General features: G+C 32.9%; 1 protein-coding gene across 1 annotated transcript in view; it reads left to right on the forward strand.

Moving 5' to 3' along the window:
* The window catches only part of LOC145261114 (phosphatidylinositol 4,5-bisphosphate 3-kinase catalytic subunit alpha isoform-like), a 310,781-nt gene that overhangs the window by 170,334 nt on the left and 114,696 nt on the right, over positions 1–25,751 (forward strand). The window contains exons 13-16 of the mRNA XM_080119338.1: positions 3,927–4,091; positions 12,782–12,885; positions 13,041–13,203; positions 15,672–15,781. Of these exons, the coding sequence (XP_079975464.1) occupies positions 3,927–4,091; positions 12,782–12,885; positions 13,041–13,203; positions 15,672–15,781 (542 nt within the window). The remainder of the gene's footprint in view (positions 1–3,926; positions 4,092–12,781; positions 12,886–13,040; positions 13,204–15,671; positions 15,782–25,751) is intronic.

Raw genomic sequence — 25,751 nt, forward strand, 5'->3', positions numbered from 1 at the left:
TGTGTAAATACAGAGTATGAAAGACCTAAAAGAATTACAAAGTTTACTCAGCCCTGAAAAGTCCTTAAATTTGAACTTGAAAAGGCGTTATTTCCTTGGAAAATCCTTGAAAATATGGCAAATGTCTTAAAGATGTTTTGAAAAGACATTGAAAATCGTATTCCAGTAAAAATTTGTGTCGAAATATTAAAAATAAAATAGAAATAAATACTATTAAGTTATTTCTGATTAAATATTGAAAATAAAAATTCAAATACATGTTTCTGAAATTATATTAGTGTGGATACAAGAGTTACATCCCTTTATCACAAAACTACTCAATGTTATTATATGGAAATCAGTTTCTTATATTCACAATACTGGAAATTCAAAATCTAAAAGTAGAACGAACACGGGGATTTAGTATAGTAGTTAAAAAACAAGGGTTAAAAAAATTAAAATATACAATGAATGTTATCACAGCCAATAAAAGTTACTTTTATACCTACTTGGCTTATTTTTTTGTGTTTTTAAATAGTTTTATTTATCTAATCTCAAAAATTCAGTTTTTACGAGCGGATTTGTAAATAATATGATAATGGTGACATCTTTTTGTTAAAAAGGAAACCTCATTTTGAAATTCAGTTTCCATGTTCCCTGAAGATGTTTATTTTTTTGTGCATATCTCAGAAAATTGTGCGTTTTTATTAGAAATGAAGATGAATTTTGGCAATTATGCAGTTTAAAATTCCAAACAATGACTTATATTTTGATGTTTTCTTTGTTTAGGGGATATTTAATTTTGGCATTTGCATAGTTTTAACATTTCAAGCAAATTCTGGGTTTACTTTATTAGTTTATTTTGCTGGGGCGGGGGGTAATTTTGAAAATCTAACATTTCCAAGCAAATTTTATGTTTACACTTTAAGAGAGGTCTGTCAGGAAAAATTAAGTAGTGTTTGTTAGCATGTACAAGTGCAAAAACTTCTCACTGAACCGTTTTTATTTTTAAACTTAATTTGCCCCTTAATTGTTTTATTTTTGAGTAAAGGATATTCCATTTTAGCACTTGTGCATTTTAGTATTTGAAAGCATCTTATTTATTTATTGCATTGTTTTCAAAAACTTTTGTTTGTAAACATCTTTTCTACAATACGAACCAAACTGTTTTACTGGTGCAAAACAAAAAAAATTTTAAAATGAGGATTTGTTTGACAATCCAGATTAAAAAAATAAAGAGTTTGAGGCTTAATTACAAGTAGATGACACTTTGGTTCCTTACAGAAAAGAGCGTCAAGTTGTTAAGAATAGGGTTTCAGAGAAACCGATACTTGCCTTCAAAATTGAGACTATAGAATTTCTTGACAGTGTGATAAAGAAAATCCCACATAAATGCTTACTGTCCTATTCCCTTGTCAGACAGCTGTCTTCTCTCAATCCAAAACTGAAGGCCCCCAAGCAGGTAGTGTAGAAGACAATTTAAAAGTGTATTAAACATTCTTGTGCACAACAGGAAGCTAAAGGAAGAGGAGTGTAATTCTGTCATACAGCAATGTTACCATGAGCAGATACCTGTCATTGGGTCTGAAAAATTGAGTTCAACCACAGGAATGAAAATGACAGGTTTGACGAACTATTCGCAACCTACGAGGCTGATCTTTTGTTACAGTAAACTGCTTCAAGTTAGGAAAACTAATCTGGTGCTCTCATGATCAAGCCAGTATTGAGAGAGGATTCTCTGATAACAAAGAAATAGAGGTGGAGAATATGAACAATGAAACTGAAGTGACACAGAGGATCATCTGTGACCAGATCAAGGCAGCAGGAGGGCTGTGTCAAGTTCCAATAACAAATCCCCTCATTGTTTCATGATCCATGGTAAGACAGAGATTACATATGGAAAAACAGAAGAGAGATGAACAGATAGACAAAACTCATGATAAAGGAAGACTTTGAGCAGGTACAAAAAATGGAATGAGAAAGTGAGAGTAGAAAATTACATTATGTCATTGACTTCATTCAATTTTTTCTAAAAACAGAATTCTGGGAATTTGAATCTGTTAAGAAAGTCGAATGCTTTCAGAAAATCATCCTCTAAAAAAACTGAACTGGCTAATGCTTCAAACTAAACAATAAGAACTGAAAATGATTCAAAATCACTGAATGACAAAGTGTAGTGATTAACTTGTGCTGTTGAACAGATTTGTTGCGCGTTGGAGAACTTTGTGTAAATAATGGTGACCTTTAAAACTACTTCATGAAATAAAAAAAATGACCTTTCTCATTGACAATTAAGCTTTTTGGTTTATTATATTATTGTTTATGTATAAAATTTTGTCTGGAAAAAGCTTTGAAAAGCCTTGAAAATGTACATTTAAAGTGTATGCAAACTCTCAATTAGGACTGAAAGGAAGAATTCCAATATTCATCTAACACTTTCTACATTTTAATTTAAAAATGCTAACAACATTCTCTGACATTCAAGAACAAGAAAACAGAATACCACAAGTATCCTTTCTGTAACATAAAAATAAATGATATTGTCCAAAATCTAACTACAAGAATACGTTGCATACTCCACGTGAATGATTTTCTAATATATTGTAGATCCAAATACATTCATCCAATAGTGTAAACTCCAATATTGTTTAAACAAAATGGTCGGAAAACGGTTTCAAATTCTCAGAAATCAAAATGAAATGTGTACACTTTTGTAACCTACGAAAATTGCACAGTGACCCAACCTTAATATTGAATAAATAATTCACGCTATGGCAATTAAAACAACACAAACTTCTACTAGACATGACTAAGGACAAAGCAAACCGAATAATATTTCACAAAGAATTTCAAAACCTAAGAACCAAACATGCTAACCACCTACCTATATACATTGATGACTTTGAGTTAAAATAAAGTAGGAAACCTGCCATATCATGTGAAGGAAAACAAAGCAAAAGATTAATAAATGCAGCATCAATCTAATCACTAAAATTATTGCTATTGACTTAGCTCTCAATCAAATCACTAAAAGTAAACAAAAAAATGATCTATTCAGATTCTTTAGCTGCCTTAAAAGCATTAAAAAACAAAAATGATAGAACCCCTAACCATTCAAGTACTGAACAAAATACATCAACTGCAAATAACAAAGAAATAATTCAATGTTGGATACCAAGTCATATTGGGTTAAATGGAAATGACAGAGCTGCAAAAGAAAAAATCTCTAACAACAAAATACCATACATAAACTATAAGCCTCAAATTAAAAAAATGATTACCAACAAATGGTAAGAGAAATGGAATCAATGTGTAAAAAATAAACTACAAGATATTAAACCAATCATCGGAGAATGGCATACTAAAAACGACTAACAAGAAAAAAGCAGTGATACTAAACCGATTACACATAGGCCACACTCATTTAACACACTGGAAGGTGGCGAACCCCCATTATGTGCAGCATGCCAGAAGAAACTCACTGTCAAGCATATATTACTATATATTACTAGAGTGTATTAACTTTACTCCATATCGAAAGAAATATTATCATGAGTCCAACGTTGAAGATCTCTTCAACGAAATAGAACCATCCAAAATAATAGACTTTCTAAAAAGAGATAACTTTATTTTCGAAAATATAAAACAAACTCCCAAACTTGATGCACATAACGCACCAAAATTTCCACGACCTTAAATGACCATAGAAAAATTCATAGGTCATTAAGCACAAACAACTTTCTTTTAAATAAAAAAAAAACTGATGAATCTTTAGGTTATGGAAGGTTATACTTTATGAATATGTTTAGAATCAATTGAAATGCAAATTTACAATTGGTCAATTCTGTAACTTGTATACGAAAATAATCTTTTGAACTGTAACAACATTACCAATTTTACTGTTGTGCAATTTATTTTTAACTGTGTTATCTTTCATTTCATTGTAGATCTATCGATTGTTACAAAAATGGCCGACTCTTTCACCAGAAGATGCCTTGGAACTGCTTGACTGTTCCTATATGGACACAAATATTAGGGACTTTGCTGTTGACTGTTTAAATAAAGGACTGACCGATGATAAATTATCCCAGTATCTTTTACAAATTGTCCAGGTAGATAACCCATTAATATTTTTTTTTGTGGGTGGAGGGGTAAAATTGATATCAACAGAGTTGCTTTTGTTAGTTGAAGCCTATTATATAACAGAATTCAAATAAAAAACTTAATCATTTATTTCAAAAACTTGATAATGTTTATACTTTGATTTCCTTTTAAGATTATTTGATTCAAAGTAATGATTACAGCTACATAAACAACCATTTATTGCGGTCAAAACATTGTCATGACTCTAAGTATAATGGAAAAAACAACTTTATAAAAACTATTATCGATCAAGTTTATTTAGTTCACGGGATTTTATCTCATGAAATTATTTGCATGAGTAATGTAATGTTTCAACTGTTCCATTCTATCCACTTTTGACTTTTTTTTCCATTGTTACACTCTACTCTAGTTTCATGACATCAACAGTTGTATGGCTACTGCAGCCAATTAAATAGTTAGTATAACTGTCAAATCGCGATCATCATCATCATAGATATTTAGACTACAATGTAAATTTTATGTTCCTTTGTTTATATTACACTTATATTGTCTGTACAATGAGAGAAAAAACCAGAGATCTATTTCACAGTACTCCACTAATAAGTACAGCTTAGAGACATGATTTTCTTGTAAGCTATTAGTAGTTTTCATTAGCATGGCATAAATGCCTTCTATTTTTTTTACGCTTTCAATGTTTACACATTGGTAAATGAATCATGTTAGAACTAGATATGACATAACGGTATCCATCCTTCTGAACAGAACACAACTTCTTGATACCATATCTTCAACCAACATAAACATCATTTTTGACATGTACTTCTAATACAATTTCTGTATAAGCAACATTTTTAACACTTCTAATACAACTTTGGTCCTAGATATGACCTTAAATTATATCCAGTGGTGAGGCCCCAGCTTGCGGGCTTTGGGGAGTGTGGAGTCACCCTTTAATTACCATTGCTCCCAGGTCCACTCTGACCCGGAGTGGTAGTACCTGTTAGGGTCCCAACTATGGGTTGAATAGAAACCGACTTGAAAACAACAAATATATTTTATTAAAAAAAATTTCTTCAAAATCTTTGGATTCGGCATTAAATAACCTGAAAAGGGTTGATATGCTGTAAAACAAAAACAACCAACCAACCAATCTAATACATCTTTATTAACATAAGTAACATTTTTAACACTTCTAATACAGCTTTATTAACATGATGGTTGTCCATCGGATCTGAAGATGCCGTTCGTGTTCAGCATCTCATCTGTGCACACGGAGGTGGCTCTGCAGCCCCAGTCTAGGGGCACATAGTCTAAAACATTGGGGGCACTGGAAGTCAGTTGTTGTGATCCCCGCTGAAGCTGCTCTGTGGTGTCCCTCTCTGGCAGCAGTGAGTTTCTGGCTACGAGCCTCTTCAAAGTTGGCAGTAGCCTTGTGAGTTGAGCCTCGCCATTTTGGTCTGTCCATAACATGTCCCTCTAGATCTCCCGGTTTGATACGACACCATTGCTGATTGACTTTAACAGTGTCTTTATACCGCAGTTTTGGTCAACCTTGGTTTCTTTTGCCGGCCTGGAGCTCTCCGTCCATCAGGCATTTAGGCATCCGACATGCGTCCATTCGAATCACGTGTCCAACCCAATGAAGTTGGGTCTTGATGATGGTGGCCTCTATACTGGTGGACAGCTTTTTCTAGGACCTTCAGATTGGTGATGCGATCCTGTCATTTGATTCCCAGGATGGAGCGGAGAGCTCGCATGTGGAAGAACTCCAGTTTCTTTATATGTCTGCAGTATAATGTCCACGTCTCACAACCATAGAGCAGGGAGGGAAGGACCACAGCATTGTAGACCTTCAGTTTCGTAGATAGGCGGATGTTGTGTTCATTGAGCACTCGATTGTGAAGTCTTCCCAGTACCTGACTTGCGTTGCTGATTCTGGTGTCAATCTCCCTGTCCAAGGAGCCATCACAAGATATGGTGCTTCCCAGATATTTGAAGTGATTAACGTTAGCAAGTGGTGCGTCGTCAATGGTGATGGTGGGAGGAGGGTTTGAGTATGGTGCAGGTTGGTGGAGCACCACCGTCTTTCCAAGACTGATTGTCAAGCCGAAGACCTTGGATGCCCCAGAGAAGCGATCCAGCATCTGTTGCAATCTTGTTCTGTATGGGCCACTAGTGCACAGTCATCAGCAAAGAGAACCTCTTGGATGAGAGTTTTCAAGCTTTTTGTCTTTGCTGTGAGTCTCCATAAGTCGAAGAGGGAGCCATTCAAGCGGTACCAAATGTAGACACCCCACTGCAAATCCTGGACAGCATACAGGCGAAAGAGGTGTTGAAAAGCATAGCGGCTAATACACAACCCTGCTTCAGACCATTGCTGACAGTGAAAGTGTCTGTGATATTATTATTTGAGCCTAATCATTGACCTTTGGAGGACATCCGATGCGCTCAAAGGCTGTTCAATGTGCCTCTCCGTTGACGGTGTCAAAAGCTTTGGTCAGGTCGATGAATACAGAGTAGAGAGGTTTTTTTCTGTTCAATGCACTTCTCTTGAAGCTGTCTTAAAGCAAAGATCATGTCCACAGTACTCCTGCCAGGACTTGAAGAGTGTGCCTTAGACAGATCGGTAATCGGTGATGAGTTGCAAAACAGACCTGTATGTTAAGGTTTTATAGTGAGAAGGCCGGTGCACAGGGGTAATCCCACTCTCTCGGCCTGGAAAGTCTTGATCCAGTGGCACGGAGAACCGTTACGACGGGAGACTGCCAGACTGCAGTGGATAACCAGGATGACTTTAGGTGTCACATCCTGCTCTAGGTGCTCCAGCGACACTTGCTGCCACCGCCTTCACAACCGTTGGTTCTTCATATGAATTCTTCCGCTTGTTCCGCCAGTAGTAAGGCTTTGCATGCAGTAGGGCTGACACAACCCGATCCTAGTTCACCGAGGATTTGTAACCTGTCAGCTACTCTCATCTGGTTTACCAAGCTCGCCAAACCCAGTATCCAGGGTGTGGCCGCTGTTGCATGCGCCAGCTCCAGGGAGCCACAGGTGAGAGCTGAGTGCCAGGTGAGGCACAGTGGCAGATGGGCTGTCCTAGGAAAAGAACATGGCGAGCCCCCTACCAAAGGTACTAACCATTCCTTGAACACCCCATACACCTTATTAACATGAGCAACATTTTTAACACATACTTCTAATACCTCTTTATTAACATAAGAAACATTTTTAAAACTTCTAATACATCTTTATTAACATAAGAAACATTTTTAAAACTTCTAATACATTTTTATTAACATAAGAAACATTTTAAACACTTTTAATACATCTTTATTAACATAAGAAACATTTTTAAAACTTCTAATACATCTTTATTAACATAAGAAACATTTTAAACACTTCTAATACATCTTTATTAACATAAGAAACATTTTAAACACTTTTAATACATCTTTATTAACATAAGAAACATTTTAAACACTTTTAATACATCTTTATTAACATAAGAAACATTTTTAAAACTTCTAATACATCTTTATTAACATAAGAAACATTTTTAAAACTTCTAATACATCTTTATTAACATAAGAAACATTTTTAAAACTTCTAATACATCTTTACTAACATAAGAAACATTTTTAAAACTTCTAATACATCTTTATTAACATAAGAAACATTTTTAAAACTTCTAATACATCTTTATTAACATAAACATTTTAAACATTTTTAATACATCTTTATTAATGTAAACAAAATTTTTAACACTTTTAATACATCTTTATTAATGTAAACAAAATTTTTAACGCTTACTAATACAACATCTTTATAAACATAATCATCATATTTAACATGTACTTTTTATGAGAACTTCATGTTCAAAATGATGTTTATTAAGATGACATCTTTATTATAAACATTGTTTTACATCTATTTCTAACAGATGTTTGTTAAAATCATTTCTGACATGTACTTTGAATATGACATCTTTATTAACATAATATCATTTTTGATATGTACTTCGAATATGACATCTTTATTAACATAATATAATTTTTGACATGTACTTCGAATATGACATCTTTATTAACATAAATATCATTTTTGACATGTACTTCTAATATGACATCTTTATCAACATAACCATCATTTTTGATATGTACTTCGAATATGACATCTTTATTAACATAATATAATTTTTGACATGTACTTCGAATATGACATCTTTATTAACATAAATATCATTTTTGACATGTACTTCTAATATGACATGTTTATCAACATAACCATCATTTTTGATATGTACTTCAAATATGAGATCTTTATTAACATAATATAATTTTTGACATGTACTTCGAATATGACATCTTTATTAACATAAATATCATTTTTGACATGTACTTCTAATATGACATCTTTATCAACATAACCATCATTTTTGATATGTACTTCGAATATGACATCTTTATTAACATATAATTTTTGATATGTACTTCGAATATGACATCTTTATTAACATAATATAATTTTTGACATGTACTTCTAATATGACATCTTTATCAACATAACCATCATTTTTGATATGTACTTCGAATATGACATCTTTATTAACATAATATAATTTTTGACATGTACTTCGAATATGACATCTTTATTAACATAAATATCATTTTTGACATGTACTTCTAATATGACATCTTTATCAACATAACCATCATTTTTGATATGTACTTCGAATATGACATCTTTATTAACATAATATAATTTTTGACATGTACTTCTAATATGACATCTTTATCAACATAACCATCATTTTTGATATGTACTTCGAATATGACATCTTTATTAACATATAATTTTTGATATGTACTTCGAATATGACATCTTTATTAACATAATATAATTTTTGACATGTACTTCTAATATGACATCTTTATCAACATAACCATCATTTTTGATATGTACTTCGAATATGACATCTTTATTAACATATAATTTTTGATATGTACTTCGAATATGACATCTTTATTAACATAAATATCATTTTTGACATGTACTTCTAATATGACATCTTTATCAACATAACCATCATTTTTGATATGTACTTCGAATATGACATCTTTATTAACATAATATAATTTTTGACATGTACTTCGAATATGACATCTTTATTAACATAAATATCATTTTTGACATGTACTTCTAATATGACATCTTTATCAACATAACCATCATTTTTGATATGTACTTCGAATATGACATCTTTATTAACATAATATAATTTTTGACATGTACTTCGAATGACATCTTTATTAACATAAATATCATTTTTGACATGTACTTCTAATATGACATCTTTATCAACATAACCATCATTTTTGATATGTACTTCGAATATGACATCTTTATTAACATATAATTTTTGATATGTACTTCGAATATGACATCTTTATTAACATAATATAATTTTTGACATGTACTTCGAATATGACATCTTTATCAACATAACCATCATTTTTGATATGTACTTCGAATATGACATCTTTATTAACATAATATAATTTTTGACATGTACTTCGAATATGACATCTTTATTAACATAAATATCATTTTTGACATGTACTTCTAATATGACATCTTTATCAACATAACCATCATTTTTGATATGTACTTCTAATATGACATCTTTATCAACATAACCATCATTTTTGACATGTACTTCTAATATGACATCTTTATCAACATAACCATCATTTTTGACATGTACTTCTAATATGACATCTTTATCAACATAACCATCATTTTTGATATGTACTTCTAATATGACATCTTTATCAACATAACCATCATTTTTGACATGTACTTCTAATATGACATCTTTATTAACATAACCATCATTTTTTATATGTACTTCTAATATGACATCTTTATCAACATAACCATCATTTTTGACATGTACTTCTAATATGACATCTTTATCAACATAACCATCATTTTTGATATGTACTTCTAATATGACATCTTTATCAACATAACCATCATTTTTGACATGTACTTCTAATATGACATCTTTATCAACATAACCATCATTTTTGACATGTACTTCTAATATGACATCTTTATCAACATAACCATCATTTTTGATATGTACTTCTAATATGACATCTTTATCAACATAACCATCATTTTTGACATGTACTTCTAATATGACATCTTTATCAACATAACCATCATTTTTGATATGTACTTCTAATATGACATCTTTATCAACATAACCATCATTTTTGATATGTACTTCTAATATGACATCTTTATCAACATAACCATCATTTTTGATATGTACTTCTAATATGACATCTTTATCAACATAACCATCATTTTTGACATGTACTTCTAATATGACATCTTTATCAACATAACCATCATTTTTGACATGTACTTCTAATATGACATCTTTATCAACATAACCATCATTTTTGATATGTACTTCGAATATGACATCTTTATTAACATATAATTTTTGATATGTACTTCGAATATGACATCTTTATTAACATATAATTTTTGATATGTACTTCTAATATGACATCTTTATCAACATAACCATCATTTTTGACATGTACTTCTAATATGACATCTTTATCAACATAACCATCATTTTTGATATGTACTTCTAATATGACATCTTTATCAACATAACCATCATTTTTGATATGTACTTCTAATATGACATCTTTATCAACATAACCATCATTTTTGACATGTACTTCTAATATGACATCTTTATCAACATAACCATCATTTTTGACATGTACTTCTAATATGACATCTTTATCAACATAACCATCATTTTTGATATGTACTTCTAATATGACATCTTTATCAACATAACCATCATTTTTGATATGTACTTCTAATATGACATCTTTATCAACATAACCATCATTTTTGACATGTACTTCTAATATGACATCTTTATCAACATAACCATCATTTTTGACATGTACTTCTAATATGACATCTTTATCAACATAACCATCATTTTTGATATGTACTTCTAATATGACATCTTTATCAACATAACCATCATTTTTGACATGTACTTCTAATATGACATCTTTATCAACATAACCATCATTTTTGATATGTACTTCTAATATGACATCTTTATTAACATAAATATCATTTCTAACATTCACTGTTGATACATCTTTTACGTGAACATCATTTTTAATATGTAATTCTAATACATCTTTATTAACATGAACACTTAACATTTATTGCTGATACATCTTTAACATAAACATCATTTTTTGACATGTACTGCATATGTATCTTTATTATCAAAACAGTTTTTAATATTTATTGCTGATACAATATCTTTATTAACATAATCATTATCTTTATCATGTATTTCCAATATAATATCCTTATTTACATAATCTTTTTTAACATGAACATCCAAAATGACATCTTTATTAACATACATCATTTTTAACATTTATTGCATATACAATATCTTTATTAACATAAACATTGTTTTTAACATTTATTGCATGTACAATATCTTTATTAACATACATCATTTTTAACATTTATTGCATATACAATACCTTTATTAACATAAACATCATTTTTAACATTTATTGCATATACAATACCTTTATTAACATAAACATCATTTTTAACATTTATTGCATATACAATATCTTTATTAACATAAACATTGTTTTTAACATGTACTATACCACTTCTTTATTAACATAAACATTTGCCGATGTTTTTTATCATTATTTATCCGATAACATGGCTGCAATTGATTTTAGTATCTCCGATTCTATTTTAACATAATTTTCTCTTATAGCATTGTCTTTACCTGGTTTATATACAAACTCTTTTCTATACATCCAAGTTCTTTGACTGGGATACAACACTCAGCAGTTTAGGTTGCTACAAGAATTTGGTCAAAAAGATAAAATTGAAAAATGGTAGTATTAAGTATTGTAAGTGTCTAAAAATTTTGTTTTTTGAAAAATTTTCTATCAAACTTGCGTCTTAGATTTATTTTCTCCGACATATAACCCCGTCACTTTTACACATAAAAAATTATAAAGTACCATTGACTGAAAATGACACTGGTATGCAAAAGCTTATGTTTACTTGTAATCCAATCCATTGATCATTTACAGATCATATCTTTCATCCCTAATGATAAAATACACAATATTTTCTGAGTTATTTGTTTCATGATAAATTCCTATTAAAATATCGTCTTTTAATTTAAGTATTTTGCTTGTTATACAAGCATTTTTATAGTTTATGCTGAAAAAATGTGAGAATTTCATTTTTATTTAACTCTGATCAAAGTATTATGTCTTATACACATTTTGATCATTTAAAGACGATATAGCTGTTTTTGGAGGAGGAGTTCCTTGAATCTTTTAAAAGTAAATGAAAACATAAACAGTTTTATTAATATATAAATTATGGAAATACACTATTTTCTAATTTTCTTGAGAAAAGGTTTGTCTTATTGTATATTTTTAGTTTTTATCAATCAAGTTCAGCATGCCCTTCTATATTATAATTTCTTATTCGTAGTTTGCCTAATAATCCTTTGATTTGCCTAATAATTGTTTGATTCTGTTTTTGTTTTTTTTTTGTTTTTTTTCACCAACTTTTTATTTTTGTCTTATTTCAGGCACTAAAATATGAACCCTACTTAGATAATTGCTTGACAAGATTTCTCTTAAAAAGAGCCTTGTTGAATCAAAGAATTGGTCAGTTCTTTTTCTGGCATTTAAGGTTAGTTTTGTTTTTAACATTTTTTTAATAATTTTATTTTATGTCTGCATTGGAGGTGACTTTTTAGAGATAATTCTTTAATCATTTTGATAAAAATTGTCAAATTATTATTCTAACATGAAAACCTTGTGAATTGTGCTAATCTTATTTTTCAGATCTGAAATGCACGAAACATCCATTCGGTTAAGGTTTGGTTTGATATTAGAAGCTTATTGTCGCGGATGTGGAGCATTCCTAAGAAACCTTCTCAAACAATTGGAAGCGTTAGATAAATTAGCCAAATTGTCAGATAAAATGAAGTCTGATTTTATGCGTGAGGTAAGTACATTTTTAAAATTTTGACACCTAATGCTTTTAAAAATTCGATGCCTTTAAAAAAAAAAAAAAAAAAAAAAAAAAAATTTGTTTTCAGCCTCCAGTTTTCAATACCACTTTGTCAATGGACTCAAATCTATATTTCTGGAGCATTTTTTGGGGGTAGGGTCTGAGGATTAATTTTGAGAATATGGTGGGTGCAAAAACAATTCAATGTGCAATTGATGTAATTTTACCATGATTGTAATTGACTTATGACACTGAATTTTCTTGATGAAAAAGCACTTTTTCCTCATTCCTTTTTTGTGGATATTTTAATGTTTTTTTTTCACAATTTCTTCCGTCAAGCACACTAATAATTCTTATATAATATATGCTATTGATGGTTCTTTCAAGATAATTTGTGAACTTTGCATATGCTAAAATATGACAACGGAAAGCTTTGATGTTTGCATCTTTGCTTTTAATACCTGTCACCCGTTGTTTTCCACTCATTGCTGATTATACATGGAATTAGAGAATCCATGTGTCATTGTGTTGCATTAAAACAACATTCTAAATCCTTGACACATTGTTTTTGATTGATTATACACAAGTGTGGTATATTGAACACAGCTTCCACATATTCATGCCAAATATTAAACACTGCACATATCTTCAATTCCTCTGCTATCTCACACAACTTCAATTTATGATCAGTTAAAACAAATTTATGGACTATTTTCATTTTCTGGATAACAGCTGAATTTGAGTAACTTAAGATTCAATATCATTTGTGTCTGTACAGCCACCCTTAAAGTCAGCATTCCACTTAACTGTTGACAAATATGCTTTGCTTGAACAATATTTTACGTATCAGAAAGCAATGTTTTATCAATGCACAAAATTCAAAATTTCCCATTCATTTGAAAATTTGCAATAGTGGGTTCACTGTAAATTGTAATCTAATAATCTGATTGAGCTAAAATTTTGACATTAGCCATTTGAAGGTTGATACTTTAAAACAAGTCTTGTGGATTTTTTTTTATTTATTTATTAGGCCTGATACTTATAGAGTGATATATATATATATATATACACATACACACACACAGTAGAATCCTTGGATACAGCATGAATCCGTTCTGGGGTTAGAATTGTAAGGTGAAATCGCTGTATGGTGGGGCTTAAGCAAAATTTTATACTGTAAATATTAAAAATTATAAACAAAATGCAGTATGTTATATAATACACATAACATTATAAATAACACCGTAAGGCAAAGCAAATACTGTAACCAAGGGCTGGAAAAACATAGTCCACATCGTAACCTGAAAAAAAAAAAAAAAAAAAACGTATTCCGGGGCCACCATATCCTGGGATTCTACTGTATTGATGAGACCCCCCCCCACTTCTTTAACCCTTAGTGAATTGATAATGTTATAAAGTTCCTATGTAACTTTACTTATCTTATTTTATAATTTGTCCCTCTTAATTGGGTAGAACTTTTTCTCTACAGATAAGTTTGTCATATTTGAAAATTTGCTTTTTCACATTAATTTTTTATGTATATATTAGGTTTGAGATGAGTCACAAATCACACTAACTCTGACTTTGCAGTTTCTCATTCAAGGCCACAGCGAAACATAACTGTAGCAGGCTTGCAGGACACACACACATTATATATATATATATATATATATACATACACACACACAAATGTAGGCAAATTTGGGCTTATTTGTTTGAAAATATAGGTTCTTTTTAACCAATTGGCATAAAATTTTAACCATAGAATAGTATTATAATCTTAAAAAAGCCTGCAAATGTTCATGTAGTTTCGCCCATAGAACTAAAAATATGAGCATTTCAATATTCAATTTGGCTAAAAGTATATTTCCTCCAAGCCTTGATGAAGGGGATACTAAAACATGCTGCTATGGTTTCACATGATCTGAAATATGCTTTCAAATGATCTGAAATAAAGGCAAAGGGAGACTTGATTCCAAATATTTCTCATATGTTATATCTCTTCTCTTTGGTGTTCATACATAAAGTAAATTTCACAGTGTATAAACATTATTTGATACTGGAGGTATTCATAATCGTACCCTATTTCTAAAAGAGGGGAGACAAAACACATGATAAATATTTTGAATCAAGTCTCCCCTTGCTGTTATTTCAGATCATGTGAAACCATAGCAAGTTTTAGTCTCTCCTCCATCAATGTGAGAGGTTTTGGGGAAATATATATATAGCTCTATATTCTTGAATATGATTTATTTGGATGTCAGCACATAAGGGAAAAATCAAATTCTCTAAACATCGATATTTTTCTTATAAAATTTGAATTATAGAAAAAAAACAATGTTATAAAATACAGTAAATATGGTGTTAAATTACAGTTTTTTTTTTTTCGTGTCCTAATTTATTTTCATCTCCTAATTTATTTTCATCTCCTAATTTATTTTCATATCCTAATTTATTTTCAGGAAGACCAAAAGCGTTTTTTAACTGATCAGCTGTCACAAGCTGATTATCAAGAAGCTCTTCAAGGGTTTATTTCTCCACTTAACAACAGCCATACATTTGGAGATATTCTGTGAGTCAACTGAAGTGTTTTTTTTATCTTTTTTTTCTTTTTTTTTATATTGAGAATCAATTCTTATAATCCTAAATATATATTGAAAGATAATAAAAATCTTTATACTCAGATTTCTTTTTTTCTTTATTTTAATGGTACTAGAATTTGTACACGTATATATTTTATATATATTATACACTGTATTTTGTACTGAATATGAATTTGTTTTATCATACTTTAATCATCCAAATTACAAGCTAAAATATGCTTGAGTTCTGGGATTGAGTTGTTTGAAGAAAACTTGTTTTAACTGTTCTTATTAGGCTTAATTATGATTTGCTGAGAAGGTCACCCATTTTGTTGTACATATTTTTCTCAGTCTGTTAAATCAACATCATTTTTCTTAATGTCAGCATTTAGAGAAAAAGTGATTCTTTTAGTATCGCAATTTAATCTAATTTAATTAGATTGCAAAATTATAAGTCTTTTTAATTCTATATTAGAATAATAAAAAATAATATTTCAATATAATGAAAAAGAAAATTAATATAAAAGTGAAGGCATAATTTTAGTTATGTCATCGTAATTGGCAGAACTCTGATACATTTTGCTCATTGACACTTCCTACAATGCAAAACAAGTCCTATCTCTGCATGGAAGAGGTGGCCATAGCCACTACTGGAGATAAGAGTTCACAAGTTGTTGACCTCAGCTTTTCTTTGTGCTCTTTTTGAGTCTTCTTTTTGTCTCCTCATGTCAAATATTTCTCTTCTCCACTTCTCCCTGTTGGCTGCATTGGCTTCCCAGTTGTGTCATTTTGGTCAGTTTGTCATTTGGAGTAGATTTCAACTGATCTTGAAGGTGGCATTGTGGTGTGTCACAGGGTCTGGTTCCAATAGGAAGTTCTGAATAAAGAACTTGCTTGGGTAGGCAGTTGTCAGTAGCAATACACATGAAAAAATTGAAATCGCTTAAAATATTTCAATATTGGTATCTATATGAAGAGCTTGATAAGCTAAGAAAGAATATTTAAAAAATTTTCAATCCAATTAAAATTAAGGCAGTTATGACTATTTTTGTGCCTCACACGTTTGAATATTTTCTCCTCTTTAAGACCACATGCGTTTTGTCATATTTTTTACACTACTTTTTCAGTAAAAATGCTATATTTTTGTTAAAACAAAGCAATGAAATTTACCATATTGTGTGTGTATTTGATATGTATATGAAATTTACCGTATTGTGTGTGTATTTTAGAATATGCTACTGAAAATTTCCAAAAATAAATGGTTTTCACATAATCTGCAGTAAATGCACATAAATATGCTGCAATTCCTTAAAAATGCCATGTATCCATTAAAAGAAAAGAAGTTAGAGAACTCAAAGCTGAATTGTAATGCATTATATGTACAAATAACTGAAATCGAAATCTAGGACTGTTTAAAAAATGAATATATTACATTATTTTTTTTTTTGTATTATTGTAGATTAATACCTTCCATTAACCCCTCGCCCACCTCTCCAAAATATGCGATTTTACCTTTGTAGGCAATTATATGTGAATACCTTAAAAAACTTTAATGAAAGATAAACAAGTATTAGATTAGAATTTAATGTTAAATGATTCCCCATTTTGAGCAATTCTAGTGTTGTAGGGCAGTTAACCATTTTTTTTTTCAATCGGAGATAAATCCTGTGCGCTTTTTTTTTTTTTTTTTTTTCCTAAAGACGATTATGTGTCCTTTAAGAGGATCTTTGTGCAATTATGATAGGGTGGGGAGGTTGCCACTCTGATTTTGGGTTAATGATAGAGCTAAGGAAAATTATGAGGGAACATCCTAAAGACTAAACATTCTCAATTATTAAATCATTTCTCTCTGATAGGTTCATAAGAGTAGTGGTTGATGGGCAGAAATCAGAAGTTCACAGTATTAATGCGTGAGTCCCTCAGCAGTTCATCCTGGGCCCAACTCTCTTTCTGATCTACACTAATGATCTTCTACGTCACATCGTTACATCATTCGTAAACATTTATGCTGATGACACTACTATCTATCATAGCACATCTAAGACCGTAAACGACCAAGTTCTCTCCGATTCTCTCTCCTCTGATCTTGAGCAAGTGGTACAATGGGGAAGGAGGTGGCTTGTTACTTTTAATGCATCTAAAACCAAGCTTTTATCTTTACATCATTAACGTTCCGATCCCTATCTGGCATCGTTTGAAATGAATGATTCTCGTCTTGAGGAGGCCTCATGTTTTGACAAGCTCTTCAGCTTGACCTTTACTCCTGATCTTAAATTGAACACATACATTAAATCCGTTGCCAAGGCCGCTGGAAAAATGGTGGGAAACTAAAACCCCCCCCCCCACTCTAAATTCTAAAATTGTTTTTGTTTTTTTAATTTTTTTTACATAGGCATCACCACTTATCAAGGCCAAGAAGCCACTCGATGATACGGGTTAAAGAGTGTACAGTAGAAATTGGACAATATAGTAATCATCCCTACAAGGCTACAAAGTCTATTTTGAACTCTATCAAGGCAGGATAAGTCCTTTGTTGCAGCTCCTGCCCAGATGTGGCAACAGTACTCCATCCTTGGACGTACCCGGCTCTTATATAGATAGAGAATTGCATCAGCAGTGAAATATCTACTAGATTGATAGAAGAATGCCATCATTTTTCCAGTGTCCTATACCTCTATAAGGCCACCATTCGCCCATGTATGGAGTATTGTTGTCATATTTGGGCTGGTGCATCATAGTTTAAAATACTGATTTCTCCCTTGGATTTCCACGACAGGTGCGTGAAATAAAATGGTGTCCCCAGTTACGGCGATAAAATGTAGAAGTACCACAAATTCTCATATATTCCATCTTTATTATGACCATACTTAGATTGCCCATGTATGGAGTATTGTTGTCATATTTGGGCTGGTGCATCTGCCACTACTCTCTCGCTCATAGACAAGGTTCAAAAGAGAGTCGCCAATCCTGAACTGTCAGCTAAACTTCAGCCTCGGTCACATCGACGAAATGTTGCATCCGTCTTCTGTTCTACAAGTACTTTAACGGTGAATGCTCTGACGAACTGCAAGCACTTGTACCCTTTCAACGTAAATACACCTGACAAACCTGCCAAGCAGCTAAATCCCACCCCTTCAGAGATCCCTAGATGCAAGAGAGCCTTCTACTCCAGTAGTTTCTTCCACAGAACAGCTAGATTTGGAATTCCCTTCCTTCCGAGTCCCTGCTTCCCTGACTGTACTGACATGCAGAAGTTCAAGTGCAACGTGAACTGACATCTTGCTGCCCAACTTCCTACACAGTACCCCTGATGCTTATGTACCTGATAGTAGCCCCCTACACCAAAGTGGCAATGTGCCTTGTTTGGGGTGAAAATGCAATTAAAAGAAAAGAAAAAAAAGATGGTTGAGTACTTCTCTATTTAACACGGATTCCAGCAACTCATGACGCACAGGAGACTTATTGGCTTGTACTGAGAGGGAGATGAGCGATCACCTGAATTCTTAAATACAGGGCATACTGATGAGATTTTCCAAGGTGATGGAAGCAATTCTCCTTTAAACAACGTTTAAACAGTTTTGTAAGTATGGGCGCTAGTTCTGGTTGAAGTCTTTTGAGTACTATAATTGGAATACCGTCAGGGCCAGTTGCTTTACTGGAATCAAGGTTTTTGATTAGCTTGGTAATATCACGTACAGATGTTTGTATATCACATAGCGTGTTTTCTGATACAGGAGGAAATATTGGAGGTTGGCGGCCTTGGTCGCAAAGGGTAGAATTAGCTACAAAGTTCTTGGTAGGATTAGCTGCAAAGTTTGGCTTTTTCTGATGCTGGCGAGATTACCTCAGGTCCATTTATGATAGTTGGGATAGAACACCCGCTTCTGTTCAGGATTCTGTTTGCTATTTGCAAAAATTGGTAGGTACCAAGCTGCTGCTCAGCTACTTTGGACTTGACGGACTGAGCATACAACTCTTGCGTTCTTTATTACTTTTTTTACAGTGGTTGCTGGCAGTCATGAAAGCGGCTTTAGTCTTGGTACATCTATTGCGTTGGAAGCAATGGAAAAAGTGATTTCTGTGCACAATGGCAGGAGCACATTCTGGCGAAAACCATGGCTGGCTGTTAGGTTTTTGCTGGAATTTTTTTGAGGGTATGAAATGGTCTATACCTACAATTAACCATTTTGTCAGGTCTGATTATATAGAGGACACATCCTTTTTAAACATGGAACGCAGAGGTAGATCCGATATAAATGTACGGAAGTTATCCCAGTCAGTCGAAGAGTATCAAATATACTGTACGATGGAGAGGTACATCTGAGGACCTATTACATTTCATTTTAATCTTAACTGAGTGGTCGGAAGATCCAAGTGAAGACAGAATGGAAATTGAACACAACTGAAGGGCAAGTTGTGAGAAAAAGGTCTAGTAGACTTGCATACTGGTCGTCAGTATCGGGCACAATTGTGGGTTCGTGAACAATCTGAGTGAGGTCATAAGCAATGGAGAAATCATGACAGAACCTCTCCTCATCATCGGTCTTGTTTGAGTGAGTTAATCATTCCACATTATGAACACAGACATGAATATTTGCTGGAGGATAAGCAGATAGGACGTTATCAATTTTCTCAGATATGCTTTTAAAGATAGTAACTCTGCTGTTGTGTTGGTGATAGAGAGCAAATATAAATGCAGTAGTTTGAGCAAGTGCAATCCGGAAGCACATATAAGGTAAGTTAGGATCTTCAAGCCATCTTTTATATAGGCACATATTCCATGGCGATCTTGGGGGTCAGATTTGGAAGTTAAATTAGAGTATCCTTTAATTACGAACTCCTCTAGGGAAATAGTCTGTTCAATGCCAGTTTCGCTTAGGAATAATATGTCTGGTTTAGTCTCCTGTAATTGGAAGGTTAGAACGTAGACTCCTGATGTTCAAGAAGGAGACATGGTAGTGGGGGTCTACGTTAGAAGTTGGAGATCCAGGTTTAATCGTGTATTTTTTTAGTGAAACTTTTCATGATGGAGTTTTTGGATTTGTGGACTAGGTTGACAGACTTGAAGCAGGGCAGAGAGGGAAAGTAAGAGAAATAGAAATGAAGAAATTTTTATTTTTTTTAAATTTTTTTTGTAGCACATGAAAAGGTAAAGCCATAATTAATGACATCGAGAGGCCCCACCTGAAGCTACTGCATGGTCCAGAATCCATTCACCAAATGGCAATCCAGCAGCCCCAGTACTTTGCACCTGCTGATAGGACAGTCTTCTTTGTGGTTAATCCAAAGTTTGGGTCCCTAACTATCAGGCGGATAACATCAGCCCAGATAAAACATTTACTTCCAGCACTCTTACTAGTGACATGGCTACAAGGATAGACATAGAAACCGAAAATTTCCGACATCTCTGGTGGCTGTTCATGCAAATTGCCAACCTAGAATACAGCTTTTTCTTCTCCCTTTGTCAGAAAAATCACTCATTAAAAAATGAGGACTGAGTGACAAATAAAGAGAAGCGAGAGTAATGGCAGCTGCCGATAACACATCCACAATACATTGTCTACTCTCCATTAAAAAAAAATATATTAAGTATTGTACTTAATAAAAGTCCATTTGGCATGTTTAGGGGAAGGTATGGCGAAAGATTTCCCTCTCACTAACTGAAAATGAATATAATTGCCTAATCTGTTTATGCTATCAACTTGGAAAATATAAACAACATTTATGGACAAAAAAAATCTATTATAAAAAAAATAAAACAATATATATTCCAAATGAATTTACCAGATAGAATCGGCACATTTTTCCACAAGAAAACCATTTACACAATTAATAAAACAATGAAATAAAGATAAAGATTAAAAACTGAAATAAATATAATATTAGCACTTTCAAAGAAAAATATTACAAATTCATAACTTAACTGCTATATTACGTCCTTCGTAACTGCAAGTAAGAATTGATTTTGCTTGAAATTTATCGCTGACAACTAGTTTGAAAGATACAAAATTCATTATCCCATGTTTTCATGCAGTAGTTTTGCCTGACAGTCATATTGTTTTACCTTTAGCAGCTAAGAGAAACTGCAGGTTGTACACGTGCAATCAGAAAGAAAAGAAAACTTTTAGTATGGAAAGAAGCAAAAAAAAAAAAAGGGGTCAATGTAGCCTGGTTGTCTCACTGAAGACTTACCTGCAAATGATGATGATTCCGAAAATTGTTCCTAACATGAGAAGGCGGTGGGGAGGTTATTCCGAGAGCCATTCTTAACATGGGGAGTTTGAGAGTAATACCTCTAAAGAACAACTCTTTGCAGGTAAATCTTTATTTAAAAATAAAAAAAAAAATTGGGAGCAAACTGGTTGAATTCTTATTTGAGGGAAACTTTCTTTAATTACAAGTATTCAGTAAAAGTAGTGCACTTGGTCTGCTGCAAAACTCAAACAGCATTTGCACATGCTCCATGAACAACTCCATTTCATTAATGAACATGGCAGACCATTCAAAATACTAGAAAATAACATTGCACACTTAATGCATTAATACTAAAAAAAACTATTTGTCGATGATAAATTTAAAGTCGATATTCACTTGTAGTGGACCGGATTATCCCTATGTATCCTTAAAAGTCAACATCCTAAAAGTAGGTCTTCGGGTGAACAAGCAGCACACATTAACCATACTTTAGTCTTGGCTATGTTGATGTTGAGCCCATATTGCATGTCAGCTCTTGAAAAGTTGTTTGCTTGCTGACATCTGTAGATCTTCAAGTGTGGTTTGTACGTGTTCTGGACCTGAGGCAGGCAATATTAAAATGGCTGCTGTCCATTTGGTATCATAGTGCTATTGCAGGGTTGTTTTTTGAATTTCATATAGCATTGCGGCCATAAATGGAAAAAAAGTGTTGGGGTAAGCACACGACGTTGCTTTAGGCCACCTGTGATGGAAAAAGGATCTGATAGGCCAGTTTGGTGTTGTATTTTGACATGAAGGCATTCGATAAGTGAAATGAAATTTGTTGGACAGCCAAAGTGTTCAAGTACTTGCCATATGGCTATCCTTGAGATGGAGTCAAATGTTTTTTCTAGATCATAGAATATCATGCCAAAGGCCTATAGGTGATTTTGCATTTCTCCTAAGCCTGTTTTGTGCAGATCATATCAATGATGCCCTTATGAGGTCTGAATCCACACTGACTTTCAGGAGGTTAAGCAAGATTTTAGTAAGGATCTTCCCTGTGATGAAAAGAAGGGATATTCCTTGGTAATTCTGTCACACACATTTGTCTCTTTTCTTAAAAATGCTGATATTAGCATTTTTCCAGTCTGCTGGTATTTCCTCTTTCTTTGAGATACAAAGAATCGGAAGATGGCTTTGGGTTGTAAATGAAAACCCTCCGTAATTAATCAGTTCCCAGAGAATGTTATTTGAAGGGTTGGGTGGATTTGAGAGTGACTACAAATTCATCAAAAATCGGATTTTCAGATATCAAGAGGCGGATTGGGTGTTGAGAATAAAGTGTGTGTGTATATATATATATATATATATATATATATATATATAGGAGTATAAAAGGACATTTTACTGGAAAGTTTGTCGGAGAGGTTATGGACTAAGAAATTATATATATATATATATATATATATATATATATATATATAAGCGAAAATGTGTACACTTTTTCTGTATGTCCGCAAAAGGCTTTTTTCGAGAGGGCGCTCGGTCAGTGCACTCCTTAAAACTTTTTATATGTTGTCTAAATCATAATATCTACGACTTAAGAACGGGGGTCACGTCTATCTTTAATTTACCCGACTTTTATATGCTATTTTTGAGATTTTTTTTTTTTTTGATCGCCGCGTGTTGATTCGACTTTTTTGTATCAAAGCAAAACTAATTCGAAGCTGGCATTGTTCCTGGCAATGTCCAGAATCAGCTTTGATGAATGCAGAGTTTCTCCTTATATCAGACAATTGCTAATTCAATTTGGACAATCCCCTTTTTATGGGAAGCTGGTCTCCCCCACAACATCTTAGAAACAAAACCAGCCAAAATTCGGTAAACAAATCCAAAAAAAAAAAACTGCTCCGCAGTCCGCTATTTCTATTTGACCTCATTAAAAAACTGCCCCGCAGTAAAAGTTAACTGCGCTACTTCTATTTGGTCTCGTTAAGTCATTAAGTGCAGGTACCTGTCAATTCTGTTTCTGCTTAAATAAATTCAAACATGTTTCAGTTACTCTTTCTTGCTGGCAGAGTGGTTAACATGTCACGTTTTTTCACACTTTATTTTCCAACTTCGTCTCAACGCTTCGGGTAATCCTACCTACCTACCAAAACTTTTTTTGACGCCAGCCTATTGGCCTCCAGGTTCGAGCCTACCTGTCACTAACGCCCCCTCCCCCTTTTTTCTTTTACACCTACAAAAAATTTTCCCCCATTTTTAAAATCACTTTTTTTTTTTTTTAGAAGTTTAACATCGTTTTTATTTTATATTTAAACAAGGCTAAGTTTCCTTTTTGTTCTGCTTTACCCCCCCCCCCTCTCCAAAAAAAAAAAACACCTACAAACACCCGGGCAACACCGGGTACCCCGCTAGTCTATATATATAAATGGCAAAATGTGTGTGATCATTTTATGTATGTCTCGCAAAGGCTTTTCTCACCGACGCTCCGGGGGGGGGGGTTACTATCGCTTAGAACTGTTTATATACCCCCTAGATAATATCTAGAATTTGGGTACGCGGGTCGCCTCTAGATTTATTTACGTCGATTTTTACAAAATTATTGCTATTTCAGCCCGTCTTGTGTTTGTCCAGCTTTTTCGTATAAAAAGCGAAACTAATTCAAAGCTAAGGCACTGTTCCCGGCAATCACATCAGGAAACATCCAGAAGCAATCAGCTTTGATCAATGTGGGGCCAAAATCCTTATATCAGACAATTGCTATTCAATCTGGACAATGGGGAGCTGGTTTCCCCCTCTTCAACACCTTGGGGAAACAACCAGTCAAAGTTGGGTAAACAAACCCAAACGCTGCCCCACAGTAAAAGTTAACTCCGTGACTTCTATTCGACCTCATTAATGAGGTCAAATAAAAGCAGCAGAGTTAACTTTTATTGCATCCACGTATCAATTCTGTTTTTAATACTTAAATAAATTCAAACATGTTTCCGTTAGTATTTCGCGGCGGTCCAATGATTAACGTCGCATTTTTTTTTTTTTTTTCACACTTTAATTTCCAACTTTGCCTCAAGGGTTCGAGTTCGATCCTCATACTTACCTACCAAAACTTTCTTTTATCCCCCCCCCCCATCAGTTTTCATTTACCCAAAACCACACACACTTCCAAACACTTGGGCAACGTCGGGTACCCCCCACTAGTCTATATATAAAAGCGAAAATGTATGTATGTGTGTTTGTATGTCTCGCAAAAACTTTCGACAGAGGCGACAGATTTTCACAAGATTGGTATCATTTTGAAGCCCGACATCTTGGATGACAAATATGAAAAAATTGTCCAAAAACATTAATTCCTTCACCCTAAACTGGACCCTTTTCTACAAGGAGGGGTGCCAAAAAAAAAAATCGTTCCTTCATTTTCTCTCCTGCTACGATAACAACATCATGTTTGACCTAGAAAACATTGACATTAGTTTAAACCACCTGCAAGTGTTTGTAAAGGTTTAATTTTATCCGTTCTCAATTGTATGTCTCTTTGGCGTAGAGGTAACGTGTCAGGCTTTTTTTTTCTGCCTTAGCCTCGATGCTTCGGGGTCGAGCCTAGCTTCCTACCTGAACTTTTTTTTCCCTTTTTGCTCTTTTTTGGTTTTTTCAATTTTTTTTAACATCGTGTTTTTTTTTATAATATTAAAACAGGGTCACCCTCTTCCTACATACACACCTTCAAACATCCGGGCAACGCCGGGTACCCCTGCTAGTCTATAAATATAAAAGCGAAAA

This window comes from Euprymna scolopes, chromosome 37, assembly GCF_053919585.1.
Source record: "Euprymna scolopes isolate OS-2025 chromosome 37, ASM5391958v1, whole genome shotgun sequence".
In the NCBI taxonomy this organism is placed as follows: domain Eukaryota; kingdom Metazoa; phylum Mollusca; class Cephalopoda; order Sepiida; family Sepiolidae; genus Euprymna; species Euprymna scolopes.